The 14290-nt window shown below is 41.7% G+C and overlaps 2 protein-coding genes across 6 annotated transcripts in view; both read right to left on the bottom strand.

Moving 5' to 3' along the window:
• AIMP1 (aminoacyl tRNA synthetase complex interacting multifunctional protein 1) overlaps window positions 1-14290 on the bottom strand; it is a 433090-nt gene that overhangs the window by 283887 nt on the left and 134913 nt on the right. The window lies entirely within an intron of this gene.
• The window catches only part of NPNT (nephronectin), a 78238-nt gene that overhangs the window by 4779 nt on the left and 59169 nt on the right, over window positions 1-14290 (bottom strand). For all 5 annotated transcript variants that reach the window (XM_069978411.1, XM_069978414.1, XM_069978413.1 and 2 more), the window contains 2 exons: window positions 5357-5443; window positions 1621-1719 (listed from right to left, as the gene is read on the bottom strand). In XM_069978411.1, the coding sequence (XP_069834512.1) occupies window positions 1621-1719; window positions 5357-5443 (186 nt within the window). The remainder of the gene's footprint in view (window positions 1-1620; window positions 1720-5356; window positions 5444-14290) is intronic.

The raw sequence follows: 14290 nt of genomic DNA, 5'->3' as shown, positions 1-14290 counted from the left end.
CGTAGTGTGAACATAGCCTATATCTGTACTTGCTGATGAAGCTTCGGTACAGTATATACTGTATATTTATAAATCTTTAGGCAAGTTGACTAGATAATTGTACAGAGCAAGCCCTCCCTGCTCTTCTTTGCATACTGTGTTATATATATATATATATATATATATATATATATATATATATATATATATATACATACATATACCCTCTTCATTGTAAAGAGCTGCAGAATATGTTAGCGTTACATGCAGAAAATATTGTTAGTAGTATGTACTATATGCCACATTTCAGAAAAGCATCCTGATGATAAACAAAGACTACTGGGAATTAACAAATGAATCCGTCAGCAACAAAAGATTTTTTTTTAAAAGAACACACAATACCCACAGGTCACTCATTTTCATGCAGAAGCCAAATGAGTCGGTGACTTCTGCTAGCTTTTCCATTAACAATGCACAAGTCTTTATTAAGTTTATTAACTCCAGTGTTATCTGGAATGAAGTGTGCTGCTTCAAATATAATAAAATGAAAATTGGGAACTTGTCATAAATAATTTCAGCATAATATGATTAGTATATAATTTATGGGGCGGCAGGACACAATACCTTTGCGGAGAGGGAATGGCAGAGGACAACACTAAATGTCTTTACAATGTATAACGGGATTCTCGAACGTTAGGCTAAATACTGCTGTTGTAGAACTGTCACATATGAGACACAACATATCTACACTGGACCATCACCACAAAGCCTTCATAGCTGCTTCTTAAAGTGATATTGTCACCCCAGTTTTGTGCGCTGTGCGCTGTTATTGGCACCATCAGTTACAGACAGTGTCACTAAGGCGGGGCTTAGCGTCCTCTCCTTGCCAAGGTCCAGTGCTGTTATCTACGCTCCACCTGTGATGAGGCAGCAGGAAGATCAACAGATGCTAAGCCCCGCCTTAGTGACACTATATCTGATGGTGCCAATAACAGCACACAGGAAAAGTGGGGTGACAGTATCACTTTAACTCTTACAAGATAATTTTCTTAAGATTTTTTTTCTTTTTACTTCTTATTTACATATAGAGAAAACAGCCATAACCTAATATTGTGCAGGTTACCCATTAAAATAGCTCTTACTCACTAAGGCACTGACTACAAGATTTATGTAGGTGTCCTGCTTTTTTTCACATCAGGATAGACTTAAAGGGGGCATTAATCATGACCAACTTACAAGTACGTTGGCTAACATAAAGTTCCACCCTTATGCCCCATGCAGGGTTTACTGAGAGGTCCATGCATGCGGTTGCTATGGGTTAAGCCACATTCTGCAATCTAGCGTTACTAGATATGTGGTCAAAACAATGGAAACTGCAGTTTATTGTTTCCAAAAGCAAAATAATGCACTTGGGGAAGAGGAATCCTCTATCTGAGTATCATATTGGCAGTTTTGTGCTGGCAAAGACTTCAGAAGAGAAGGGTTTAGGGGTAGTAAATTCTGACAGCCTTAAAATGAGTCACCAGTGCAACCAGGCGTTTTCCTTTCTGCATAATGAACAGGCTGTCTGACTGACGGATATTAACTCTGTTCACCTGATAAAGTAAATGCATGACAGTACATCCAGGGACATAATGTTACCTGAATCATCTCTGACCAGTTCCCAGTGCAAATCGTTGTCTCTGTCTCTTATCCAGCCGCACAGTCCATAGTCAAAATTACAGCTATGGACCAAAACTCCTGTTAAAAAGCAAGATTACATTGTTAATATTGTGTTCAATGGCTTGGAGCTTGGTAAGGTTATCTGGGGAGTAGAAGACAGCTAAAGCCCTCTGTTTCCTGGCGCTCCATTCCTGTGAGTCAGCGTCACATATCCCGACCACTGTGTGTGGACGATACCATGGCCGCAAGCAATGTCCAAAAGATGCACAGCGTTGCGAAAAAATGCTGCTTTGAGCTGACATACATATCAAAATGGGCGTTCAGATGTGCCAGGATTTATGTAGAGGTGTGCGCATTTACTTAAAGTGATATTGTATTCACCAACCCCAAACCGCTAGTACTGTCAGTTTAATATGACTAATGCTGCGTTTACACGGAACGATTATCGTTCGAATTTGCACGATAACAATCGAATTCGAACGATAATCGTACGTGTAAACGCAGCGAACAATCAAACGACGAGCAAGAAATCGTTCATTTTGATCTTACAACATGTTCTTAATTCGTCGTTCGCAAAAATTTCACAGATCGTTCCGTGTAAACAGTCGTTCACCAATTTAACCTATGTGCAAGATAGGCTTAAGCAATCGCAAAACGATTTTTCAGTATGATATATCGTTCCGTCTAAACGCTGATCGCTATGAAAAAAATTTGTTACTTCGAAATTGTTGAATTGAATTATCGCTACGTGTAAACCCAGCATAAGTCTTTCCTGGCCATGTCTTTTAAAATGCTCCCGATGTCTTGGTTAGGGTAAAAAATGATCTTTTAATTTGCAGCAGCTGAGTCAATGTGGTGTAGCCTCTCCTTTCTTCCTCCCTGCTCTCCTCATCATTAGGAACGCACCTGGCCAGGATCTCTCCTATTCATCACATGTCTAAACACTGGGCATGCGCCCCAATGATCCGAAGCGGCACACTTTAGACAAGTGATAGGAGAATAGGAGAAATCTTGACAGGACTGTTCCTAATGATGAGGAGGGAGGGGAGGAAAAAAGGAGAGGCATCGCAGGACTAGGGCACAGACGCTCTAGGCCCCGCCACATTGACTCGGCTGCTGATTAAAAGATCATTTTTTAACCTAACCAAGGCACCGGACACATTTTATTAGTCACGACCGGAAAGAACTTAAATCTCATCAAATGGACGTTACCAGCAGTGGTGTATACAGTATCACTTTAAAATGATCGAGTCCTATTACATGGGCTGATGGGCGCTCGATGAATACTGTAAACGAGCGCCAATCTGGTAGATCGACACTCGTTTACTGGGCCTATTACAAAGCCTGGTAATCGTTTTGCAAGGGCTGCATGGACATCGTTACCGTTAGTATAAATAACCTATTCACACTCCATGGCTTCTCCAGCGGTCTGCTCCTTTCCGGGCCCCGCACACTGCAGCTTCACAGCGGCCTATCTGAGCTCAGATGCCACTACCAGTGATTGGCTGAGCGGCCTAAAAGCTCAGACAGACCCCTTTGAAGATGCAGCGCATGGGACCCGGGAAGAAGCAGACTGCAGGAGGAGCCCTGGAGCGTGGATAGGTAATGTCTACTGTTTGCAGAATCGTCACATTACACATAGCGATGAGTGGTCGGCGGACAATGATTTTAGGTTCGGGCCTAAAGCAATGATCAGCCAATGATCGTTTCATCAGCTGATCGTTGTCTCTATTACACTGAGCGTGCCTATTAGACCAATTATCGCTCAGTGTAATAGGGCCATAAGACGCTGTAGCTCTGGCAGCATAATAGATAATCAGATCACCCACATTTATGAATATTGCGCCGCCACAGTGTATATGCAATTTCTATTTTAAGTTCAGGAATCTCCTCATACTATAGGTTTTGCATGATTTTGCACAAACAACAAATAATTCTGTACTAGTGATGTCCAATCTTTCTGTAAAGAGTCTTCTGGTTATAGGCTTATGAGCTGGACATAAAAAAAAGCAAGTCTCTCAGCTAAACATCTGACACTATTAGATAGCACAGCAAGGAGACACATGGTACATGGTAATATATCTGTCTGTGCTTCTATGACATAGAAAAATGCTTTTATTCTCTGATACAAAAATACATTTCCAAGCCAACATCTCTTTAGAGCCAGTTCACATGGAGTAAAAGTGGTGGAATTTTACGGTGGAGAATCCCGCCAGCCTCTGTGTCATACAGGCAGTCTATGGGAGGGCTTGCGCCTCCTCTCTCTGCACGGAAAAATTGACATGTCAATTCTTCCGAGCGCAGGAGCGCGGAGTGAGGAGGCGCGTGAGCCCTCCCATAGACTGCCTGTATGACATGGAGGCTGGCGGAATTCCGCTAGTTTTACTCTGTGTGAACTCGCCCTTACTCTCCTCTTATTCTTGTTTGACTAACAGCTAAAAGCTGAGCCCCGTCTGCAAATCTCACACCTGCACACTATTCAGAAGCAAGAACAAGCCCTGACTTTCAAGCAGGGACAGGGATGGGAGGAGGGATTCCAGTCCTTAGCACTTAAAGTGTCACTGTCGTTTGTTTTTTTTCAGAAATCAATAGCCCAGGCGATTTTAGGAAACTTTGTAATTGTGTTTATTAGACAAATATGCCATTATCTGCATTCAAAAAGTATTTCCCTAGGCCCCCCCCTCCTCTCTCTTATGCTGTGTTTACACAGCCAGATTTATCTAACAGATATCTGAAGCCAAAAGCAGGAACAGACCATAAACGGAGAATGGGTTGTAAAGGAAAGATTGAAATTTGTCCTCTTTTCAAATCCATTCCTGGCTTTGGCTTCCAAAATCTGTCAGAGAAATCTGCCTGTGTAAACGCACCATTATTCACTGCTCATTATCAGAAAATCTCAACTAGTTTACATCACTCGAGCCCCGTGTAATCTATGGAGAGGGGAGGGGGGAGATTAGTCCGCAGCAGAGAACAGAGAACAAAGGATTACACAGCAGGACCTGTGTGAAAGCTGGTATTCGGAGTTCAGAGAGGTCAGTACTTACTTTAGAGGAGATAGCCTGGTGATGTAGCTGTAAATTAACTCTTTAAACTCTTTAAATTAACTCTTAAACTGCTTTTTCATGATAAAAATGCATTTTTCAGCTAATAAACCCAATTACAAAGTTTCTTAAAATCACCTGCACTATTGATTTCTGCAAAATAAATTTAAACGACAGTGACACTTTAAGCAACTTAGGAAAGGCTCTTTGACTCTTTGCCCCAGAGAATAAAAGCCATTTTCTATATTTTGTAAGCACAGATAGCTATATGAAAGGTACCATGTGCCTCCTTCTCCAGCTATTTGACAATGTCAGCAGTTTGAAAACAGAATTGCAGCTGACATGTTAACTTTAAAGGGGTTATCCAGCACTACAAAAACATGGCCACTTTCCCCCTACTGTTGTCTCCAGTTTGGGTGGGGTTTTGAAACTCTGTTTCATTGAAGTAAATGGAGCTTAATTGCAAACCGTACCTGAACTGGAGACAACAGTAGGGGGGAAAGTGGCCATGTTTTTGTAGCGCTGGATAACCCCTCTAAGAAGATTTGTAGAGTTTGAGACCACAAGGAAGATACAAAGGCCTTCATCCTTCTGATACAGGACAAGTAACCAACAACTACCAGTAGATACATACATTACATGACTAACACATACATATATTTTAACATTCTTACCTGGATCATCATTTTCTTCAAAATCATCAGCACTCAGCCCCCTCTCAACATCAAAGTTGAAAAATAAAATATTTTCATGTTTTGGAACTGTAATATAAAGAGAGAGTTTAGAGTTTAGAGTTCAGAAGATACAGTACTCCACCATCTAGCTCTAAAGAGGCAATAAAACTTTTTTTTTTTTTAATCAACAGGGGTGACTGCGAGCAGTTTTGTACTATACTTTTTTTTTTTTTTAAATAAACGTTATAAATATGGCCACTAGGTGTCTCCCTTCACAGTGCATATGTACAGCTACTGCTCGTTCACATCCTGGGAGTGCTCGCATTGTATGGTCAGCTCTCCTGTCACACAGCACCAGTGATATTATACTGACTGAATTATTGCATAACAAAGAACAAAGCTGCATATATGATGATATAATTATTAAAAGTTAATATAATAATTAGCCTAAGCTTAATGTGCTCAGTTGATATAAAACCTGCATGATAAACAGGTGTCTTTCCATGTGTGAGCGCACAAAGGACCGGGACTTCCTGTTTTTGGTCTATTTTTGAACAGAGAAAAGACTAAATATCGAAATGAAGGGAGCATGGGTCACAGATTGGCCATATTTATAATGTTGATTTAAAAGTATATCGCAGAACTGCTTGCCATCACAACTTCTGTTGATTTCTTTAATACAGACCTTTCCGTGACAGGTACACTTTAAAAAAAAACAAAAAAAAAACACATTTTCACAGGTCAAAGCGTTTCTGTTTAATGTACTATGTGGCCACAATAAAGAAACCCCAGCTTTACAATGGCTGCTGGTGTTCAGCCCATCCGAAATAACAAATATGAGAAGAGAAATGAACAAGTGACAGCAGCTGTATGAGAGGGCCGGATGGGAATTTTCTCACTAAAGAGAACATTAGACCCGAAAAAGTAATAAATAAGGAAATAATGTTCTCATTATTCCTCTAACAATAGAAAGTGAGAACGCTTGCAAGGTTGTTACCAGAGTCCAATAAGAAGCTAAACTATGCAAATAATTTCCATTGTGTTGTGTTCGCGGTTACTTAATCTTGGACCTCTTATTTCACTATACATAGCACGTAATCCTATGAGAAGACTCCTCATTCCACGGACACTGTATTCTAAAGAAAAAAATTCTAAAAATCAGACATTCTAGATGTGTTCTGTTTAATCTGGGAGGTCTTCATGTCAGCGCCATGCTATACTCCCTACCTGCAGGTGCATGGACGGACAGGCTTCCAGGGCCAGAACACCAAGGATTGCCACAATATGCAATCACACTAATCCCCACTACATAGCTTACACATACAGGTGGAGAGGTGACAAGTCTTTTTGTTGATTTTAGGGTGCGTTCACACCTACAGGATCCGCCCAGGCAGCATGGGAGTTGTAGTTTTGCAACAGCCTGAGAGCCAAGGTTCCCTACCCCTGATCTACAGGATTCTGCGCTGCGGAATCTGTTGGCGCTATACAAACAAATATTATTAGCCATGTAAAATGTAACAGGCCCCATATGGCCAAGTGTTTTACAGTAATGGGGGGAATTATCCAGCCGTGATTCATGCCAGACAACTGAAATCCACACTAGTTTGTAGCTGACACAGAATGTGGCATACGGACAGTCAAAGGTAGGCAAAATGTGTTAGCAGCACTTTACTGCACAGTCATCAACAAGCAAACTGCTTGCAGCTCAAGGTGATCTGAAGTTAAGTTTAACTTAACTAAAATGACAGCAGCCAGGGCCCCTCTCAGTCCGAGGGTAGCTGCTTACCTATCCCGACATCCTGCCGCCCACGCTCACCGCCATCTGCACGTACCGCCTGGCTCTGTCTCTGACGTCACCCGGCAACCTTCAAGCAATCAGCTGGCACCAGGACGTCGGGATAGGTGAGCAGCTACCCTCGGACTGAGAGGGGCCCTGGCTGCTGTCATTTTAGTTAAGTTAAACTTAACTAAAATGACAGCGTTGGGGAAGATTATGCCAAAGTGCAGGAGGAGGTGGGTGATGAGAGTGCAGCTCTGCAGCGGATGGCCATGGTGCACGCTGCTCAGCAGCTCAGCTTTACCGACAGCAGAAAGCCTGGAAACGTCCCTGCCCATGGTCATATATATATAGAGAGGATCAGTGAAAGAAGCACATTAAAGGGGTACTCCAGAAAATAAATATTATATATATATATATAGTTTTCAAATGAACTGGTACCAGTAAGTTATACAGATTTGTAAATCACTTCTATTTAAAACTCTAAGGCCTTCTATTATTCATCAACTGCTGTATGTCCTGCAGGAAGTGGTGTATTCTTCACAATCTGACAAGTTGTTCTCTGCTGCCACCTCTGTCCATGTCAGGAACTGTCCAGAGTAGCAGCAAATCCCAATAGAAAACCTCTCCTGCTCTGGACAGTTCCTGACATGGACAGAGGTGGCAGCAGAGAGCACTGTGTCACACTGGAAAGAATACACCACTTCCTGCAGGACATACAGCAGCTGATAATGTGGTGCTGTCACCAGTCCTCTGTATATATGACAGTGGGAGCAGTCCGAAAGGAAATGGGCAGTTCCTGACACACTTAGATGGCAGCACAGAACAACTTGTACTGGAAGGCTTGAGATTTTTAAATCGTAATTTACAGCTCTGTACAACTTTCTGACACCAGTAGATTTGAACACTTTTTTTTTTTTAACTGGAGCAGCCCTTTAAGCAAAAGTTTAAGTCCAGGTGGTTTATTTCAAAGCAAATGTGCAACATTTCAGTTGTATTCCTGAGCTTTTATTAAGCATACATATACCTAAAGGGGTATTCTGCTGAAACATAACTTTTCATATGTTGCTGCCCATGGTGAGACTAACAATTCCTTCAATACTTGTTATTATCTATTCAGTCTCCTTCCCCAGGTTCTCAGCTGCTGCTTTCTGCTGAAGACACAAAAAAAACTGTGTGTGAGCCTTTCTCTCCATCTCCCCCTCCACCCCCTTCCTTCTGAGACAGCTGATGTAAACAAGTCCCTATGTGCAACTTTGTAACAACCTTAGAGGAGGGGTATTGATCATGTAACCTCAGAATAACCCTCCCAGCAAAACAAAGAAGCTACAAAGTTGTAGATAAAGCCTGCCAGGGAACTTATTTGCATCAGCTGCCTCGGAACAGAGGGGTGAGGAGACAGAGAGAAAGGCTTATACACAGATTTTTGTATCTTCAACAAAAAGCAGCAGTTTAAAACTGGGGGAAGGAAAATGAATAGATAATAACAAGTATGGAAGGAATTGTTAGTCTTATCAGCAACATATGAAACCTAGTACAAGCAATTTTAATAAACACTAACAGATTTTATTAGGAAAAAGAGTTTCATTCTGTACTGAAAAAGCAGTTTTACAGCCCCCTTCCCTATTATCTGTTGCATTCTCTGTGTCCATTATGGTCTATGTAGGGAAGGGGGGCAGGGAGAGGAGAGAAACAGCCTGTGTGTAGGAGCCAGAACAGCACAACATCCTGTAATCTTCACCAAGTTCCCAGACCAGCACTGAGCAGTCTGACCTGTGAATCCAGAGGTTTTTTATGCCTAAAAACTACAAGCTACAATGTTGCAGATACAGCCTGCCAGGGATTTGTTTACATCAGCCGTCTCAGAAGGGAGGAAGGAGGAGAGGAAGACAGAGTCAGAGGCTTACACACAGGTTTTGTGTCTTCAGCAGAAACCAGCAGCTGAAAACTGGGGGAAGGAGACTGACTAGATAACAACAAGTGTGAAAGGAATTGTTAGTCTCACCATGGGCAAGTTATGTCTAAGTGGAATACCCCTTTAAATGATGTCCCAGATTCAGTTACAGAAGTATGAGATTTATTTCTAGAGCTAAATGCTAGAAAAACCTGTTGTACGATGTGATCTGGAACACGGTGTGCACGGAGACTAGCTCTGCTGATCTCCAGATTTTGCCAATGTCAAGAATCCAGATTGCACAATTGTTGCCGAGTACACAAACACATAACACGTTCCTTGGAATCACTGAGCAATCAACATTTTTCAGCCTCTTATGATCTTATTTCTGAGAATATCTTCTGTGTGAAAAGCTGCACACACAAAGCTGTGTAATGATACCACTGCACACATGATCACCTAGACCGCATTACATCTAAGGCTTCTAAACAGCAGCGTAGCTACCATAGAGGCAGGGTAAGCAGTTGCTATGGGGCCCGTGCAGGAGGGGCCCAGGGGAGAAGGTAAGAGCATGTGTCCTTCTGCTTATCCCCTTATGTACTGCAGTGTGTAGGTGACCCAATGTTTTCTTACATGCTGCAACACAAAAAAGGGTTAACAAGCAGAAGACAGAGATCTCTGCTTCACTGCACTGATAACCTCTGACCTCTGTTCTCCAGCTGGCAATCAAGTAGGAAAGGAATTTGAGCAGAGACCCATGCAGAGGTCAGGGGTTATCAGTGCCTGAACAGTAAAGTATATATATATATATATATATATATATATATATATATGCAGTGCTTTGTGTTGTGCGTAGGGGAGGGGGGGCCCCTTACAAATTTTTGCTATGGGGCCCCGTTAATCCGAGCTACGCCCATGTATTAATTCCTTTTCTCAATGGAAACAACACCTAAGAAATAAGGATGCCGATTCAGAACTGCTCTGAAATCCCTGAAGCCATCCTTCACGTCGCTGGCAAATCTGGTGACGCGACATTAAGAACAAATGTGGGAACAGAGAATTACTCATTCTACCAGCATGAAATATTACACTCGCAGACAAGGAATCAATGTTCCCCTGTGCTGTCCAAATACCAAACACATTGATTTAGATCAGCCTTGAACCTATAACAGGAAAACATGAAGCTGCTGATAACTATGCCCTTTACTACAGCACATTGAGGTTTACCACACAACAGGTCTTTAAAAAAAATAATAATTAAAGGGGAACGCCGGTTAAAAAAAAAAATACAACTCAATTGGTGTCAGAAAGTTATATAGATTTGTAATTTTAATTTAATTTAAAAATATCACGTCTTCCAGTACTTATCAGCTGCTGTATGTCCTGCAGGAAGTGGTGTATTCTTTTCACTCTGACACAGTGCTCTCTGCTGCCACCTCTGTCCATGTCAGGAACCACTGTCCAGAGCAGTAGCAAATCCCCATAGAAAACCTGTCCTGTCTCGGACAGAGATGGCAGCAGAGAGCACCGTGTCAGACTGAAAAGAAAACATTTCCTGTAGGACATACAGCAGCTGATAAGTACTGGAAGACTGGAGATTTATGAATAGAAATAAAGTACCAATCTATATAACTTACTGAAAACAGTTGATTTGAAAGAAAAAGATTTTCGCTGGAGTACCCATTGATTTATGCATGTTGGGAGCGTTTCATCAGAAAATGACCTAAAATGGAAAATTTGGAGTCTGGGGGGGGGGGACAAATTCTTAAAAAATATGCTTAAACAGTACCTGTCATCACAAAAACTTTTGATATGTCAGAGAGAGATGTCAAAAGTTTTGATTGGCCTGGTGCTGAGTGAGAAGTGACGCTCTGCATGATCCTCTCCCAGCTCTGTGTCACATGATAAGACAGCCTCATAAGACTCAGCTTATCAGCTGCTGTATGTCCTGCAGGAAATGTTGTTTTATTTTCAGTCTGACACTGTGCTCTCTGCTGCCATCTCTGGCCGAGACAGGAACTGTCCACAGCAGCAGAGGTTTTCTATGGGGATTCAGAGAAAACCTGTCACAGTTCCTGTCTTGGTCAGAGATGTCAGCAGAGAGCACTGTGTCAGATTGAAAATAAAACATTTCCTGCAGGACATACAGCAGCTGATAAGTATGGGAAGATATTATTTTAATAGAAGTAAATTACAAATCTAAATAACTTTCTGACACTAGTTGATTTAAAAGAAAAAGATTTTTGCTGGAAAACCTCTTTAACAAAGTGTGTAAAAAGAAACTGGTATAACCTGCATGTAACAACCAATCACAGCTCAGCTTTCAATCTGGGCCCTGATGTTTTTATATTAAACATATTTTTTTTAAGTTGTTTTTTTTTCTTTCTATATATATTTTAAAACGATTCTGACCACTAAGCCTAAAACTAAGCTGAGACTTCCTCTTATATAGAAATCACTTTCCAGCGTCTCCTCCTTATCATCACAGACAGGAGGACAGTGAACTGTGACACCAGTATATAGATAAGACAATAGGTCACAGTTCAGCCTCCCCTTCCCTGTAGGAATGAACTCTACACAGGACACCAAGCACGCCTAGAAAGTCTTTGTTCTGGCAAGATGGTTGTTCTCATAATAATCTACAAAAATTAAATATTTTTTTTTTTTATAAATTATAAAAATAAAAACAACGTGATTCAGTGTCTGACTCTAATCAGAAATAAAATCTAGGTGACACAATCCCTTCAAATCAGGTAAGTTATAAGGACGAGCATGTAATCATTACATTTCCAGCTAGTCTTTCATGAGCGTGTATTGCTTTTATTCTTTTATGTCCTGACAATAGAGAGAACATTGTAACTGCTGATAATTGCCTTTCTTTATCACTGCTGACAATGTAACGTCTGACACATCAATAGCGGAGCGCTCTCTGTACAGTGCTGTATACTATAATACTCAGCAGATAAAGGACGGCCTCAAATCTATAGACAATTATAAAATGGCAAAAAATGCAAACCATTGCGCAGCTGAATACTTTTACCCCTGCCAACTGGCCGTCTTACTAGAATACAACCACAATGGACAGAGTAAGGGGCCTATTAGACCAGCAGATGGCGGCCCGATCAATAGTGCCAATCTGCTTGCTTACATGGTCTATTATCCTTGTTTACTGGGTCTATTATCCCAGTAATCGTTTAGCAAGGGCTGCACGGACATCTTTAGCGATGTCTGTGCCGACTTTGCCCAAACAGTTTACATTATCTATCCACGTTTCTGTTGTCCTCCTGCGCTCTTCTTCCTCCCCGGTCCCATACGCTGCAGCTTCAGAACGGCCTGCCTGAGCTGACAGGCCAGTCAGCGAATCATTGGCCGCGGGGGTCCAGGACAGTGACTCAGACAGGCTGCTCTGAAGCTGCAGCGCGCAGGATCGGGGAGGGTGGGGAGCGCAGGAGGAGAACGGGAACCTGGATAGGTAACATAAACTGTTTGTTGAATCATCAGGCCGGTCGCTATTACACGTAGCGATGCATGGTTGGCACCCCATGATTTTAGGTCAGGGCCTAAAAGTGTCACTGTCATTAAAAAATTTTTTTGCAGAAACCAATAGTACAGGTGATTTTAAGAAACTTTGTAATTGGGTTTATTAGCCAAAAAATGCATTTTTATCATGAAAAAGCAGTTTGAAGCTCTCCCCCCCTGTCTTCATTGTTCTCTATAGAGAGGGGAGGGGTGGAGGGAGATGAGGCACCAAAACAGGACAACAAAGAGTTAATTTACAGCTACATCACCGGGCTATCTCCTCTGAAGTCAGCACTGACCTCTCTGACCTCTGAATACCGGCTTTCACACAGTTCCTTCTGTGTAATCCTTTGTTCTCTGCTCTCTGCTGGCAACTAATCTCCCTCCTCCCTCTCCATAGTTTACACAGGGCCTGACTGATGTAAAAGAGTCGTGATTTCCTGATAATGAGCAGTGAATGGGAGAGAGGAGGGGGGGGGAGTCTTTTTGAATGCAGATAATGGCATATTTGCCTAATAAACCCAATCACAAAGTTTCTTAAAATCGCCTGGACTATTGATTTCTGCCAAAAAAATTAAACGACAGTGACACTTTAAGAATCGATTAGCCGATGATTGTTTCATTGGCTGATCATTGTCTCTATTACAAGGATCCATTATTGGCCGGATTGGCCGATTATCACTCTATGTAATAGGGCCCTACAGTACACCATAGACCTTACTGAACAAGCCAATTTAATTAGAGGGCTAGCTAGAATGACTTGAAGAGGGGCGCATGACCTCCCATTTATTTTAGAAGAGAGGAAAACGCTATGTGCAGATGAGGAGCTGTATACGGTTAGGTGTCATGGTGCAAAGTGCAACCAAAGGCAGAACTACAGTGATAAATTCTTATAAATGGAAGAAGCGTTCTCTTTAACTGTATGGACTTTCATCCTCAGGCCACGTTCACACAACCTATCTTCTGTATACGTTGATTAATACAAAAGATACTTTGCATAGTCAGAGGGAATCACGGCCTATACACATAGTATACACTCCGGCCGCACTTTCCATTGTGTGTAATGGTGAATTGGTATGCAGGCACACACGTGTGCGGCCAATCAATAGAAATGAAGTTTATCCGGCTGTACTGCAGTACCGGCTAGAGTAAACTTCACTGACACTGGCCGTTCTGTGATACGGCTGGGTCAAAGAACGACCAGTGTCTCACATTGTGTGAACCTGGCCTCAAGGTGCAAGAATAATGTTCTCCCAAAAATCCATGTATATACACCACGCTGATCAGTTATAAATCCATGTATATACACCACGCTGATCACTGTTATAAATCCATGCATACTGTATACACCGCGCTGATCATTGTTATAAATCCATGCATATACACCGCACTGATCATTGTTATAAATCCATGTATATACACCACGCTGATCAGTAATAAATCCCTGCATATACACCACGCTGATCACTGTTATAAATCCATGTATATATACCGCGCTGATCATTGTTATAAATCCATGCATATACACCGCGCTGATTGTTGTTATAAATCCATGAATATACACCGCGCTGATCATTGTTATAAATCCATGTATATACACCACGCTGATCACTGTTATAAATCCATGTATATACACCACGCTGATCACTGTTATAAATCCATGTATATACACCACGCTGATCACTGTTATAAATCCATGTATATACACCACGCTGATCACTGTTATAAATCCATGTATATATAC

Source organism: Dendropsophus ebraccatus, chromosome 7 (genome assembly GCF_027789765.1).
Source record: "Dendropsophus ebraccatus isolate aDenEbr1 chromosome 7, aDenEbr1.pat, whole genome shotgun sequence".
Classification (NCBI taxonomy): domain Eukaryota; kingdom Metazoa; phylum Chordata; class Amphibia; order Anura; family Hylidae; genus Dendropsophus; species Dendropsophus ebraccatus.
The sequence above is the reverse complement of the archived record's forward strand: the minus strand, read 5'-3'. Positions and strand labels throughout refer to the sequence as shown.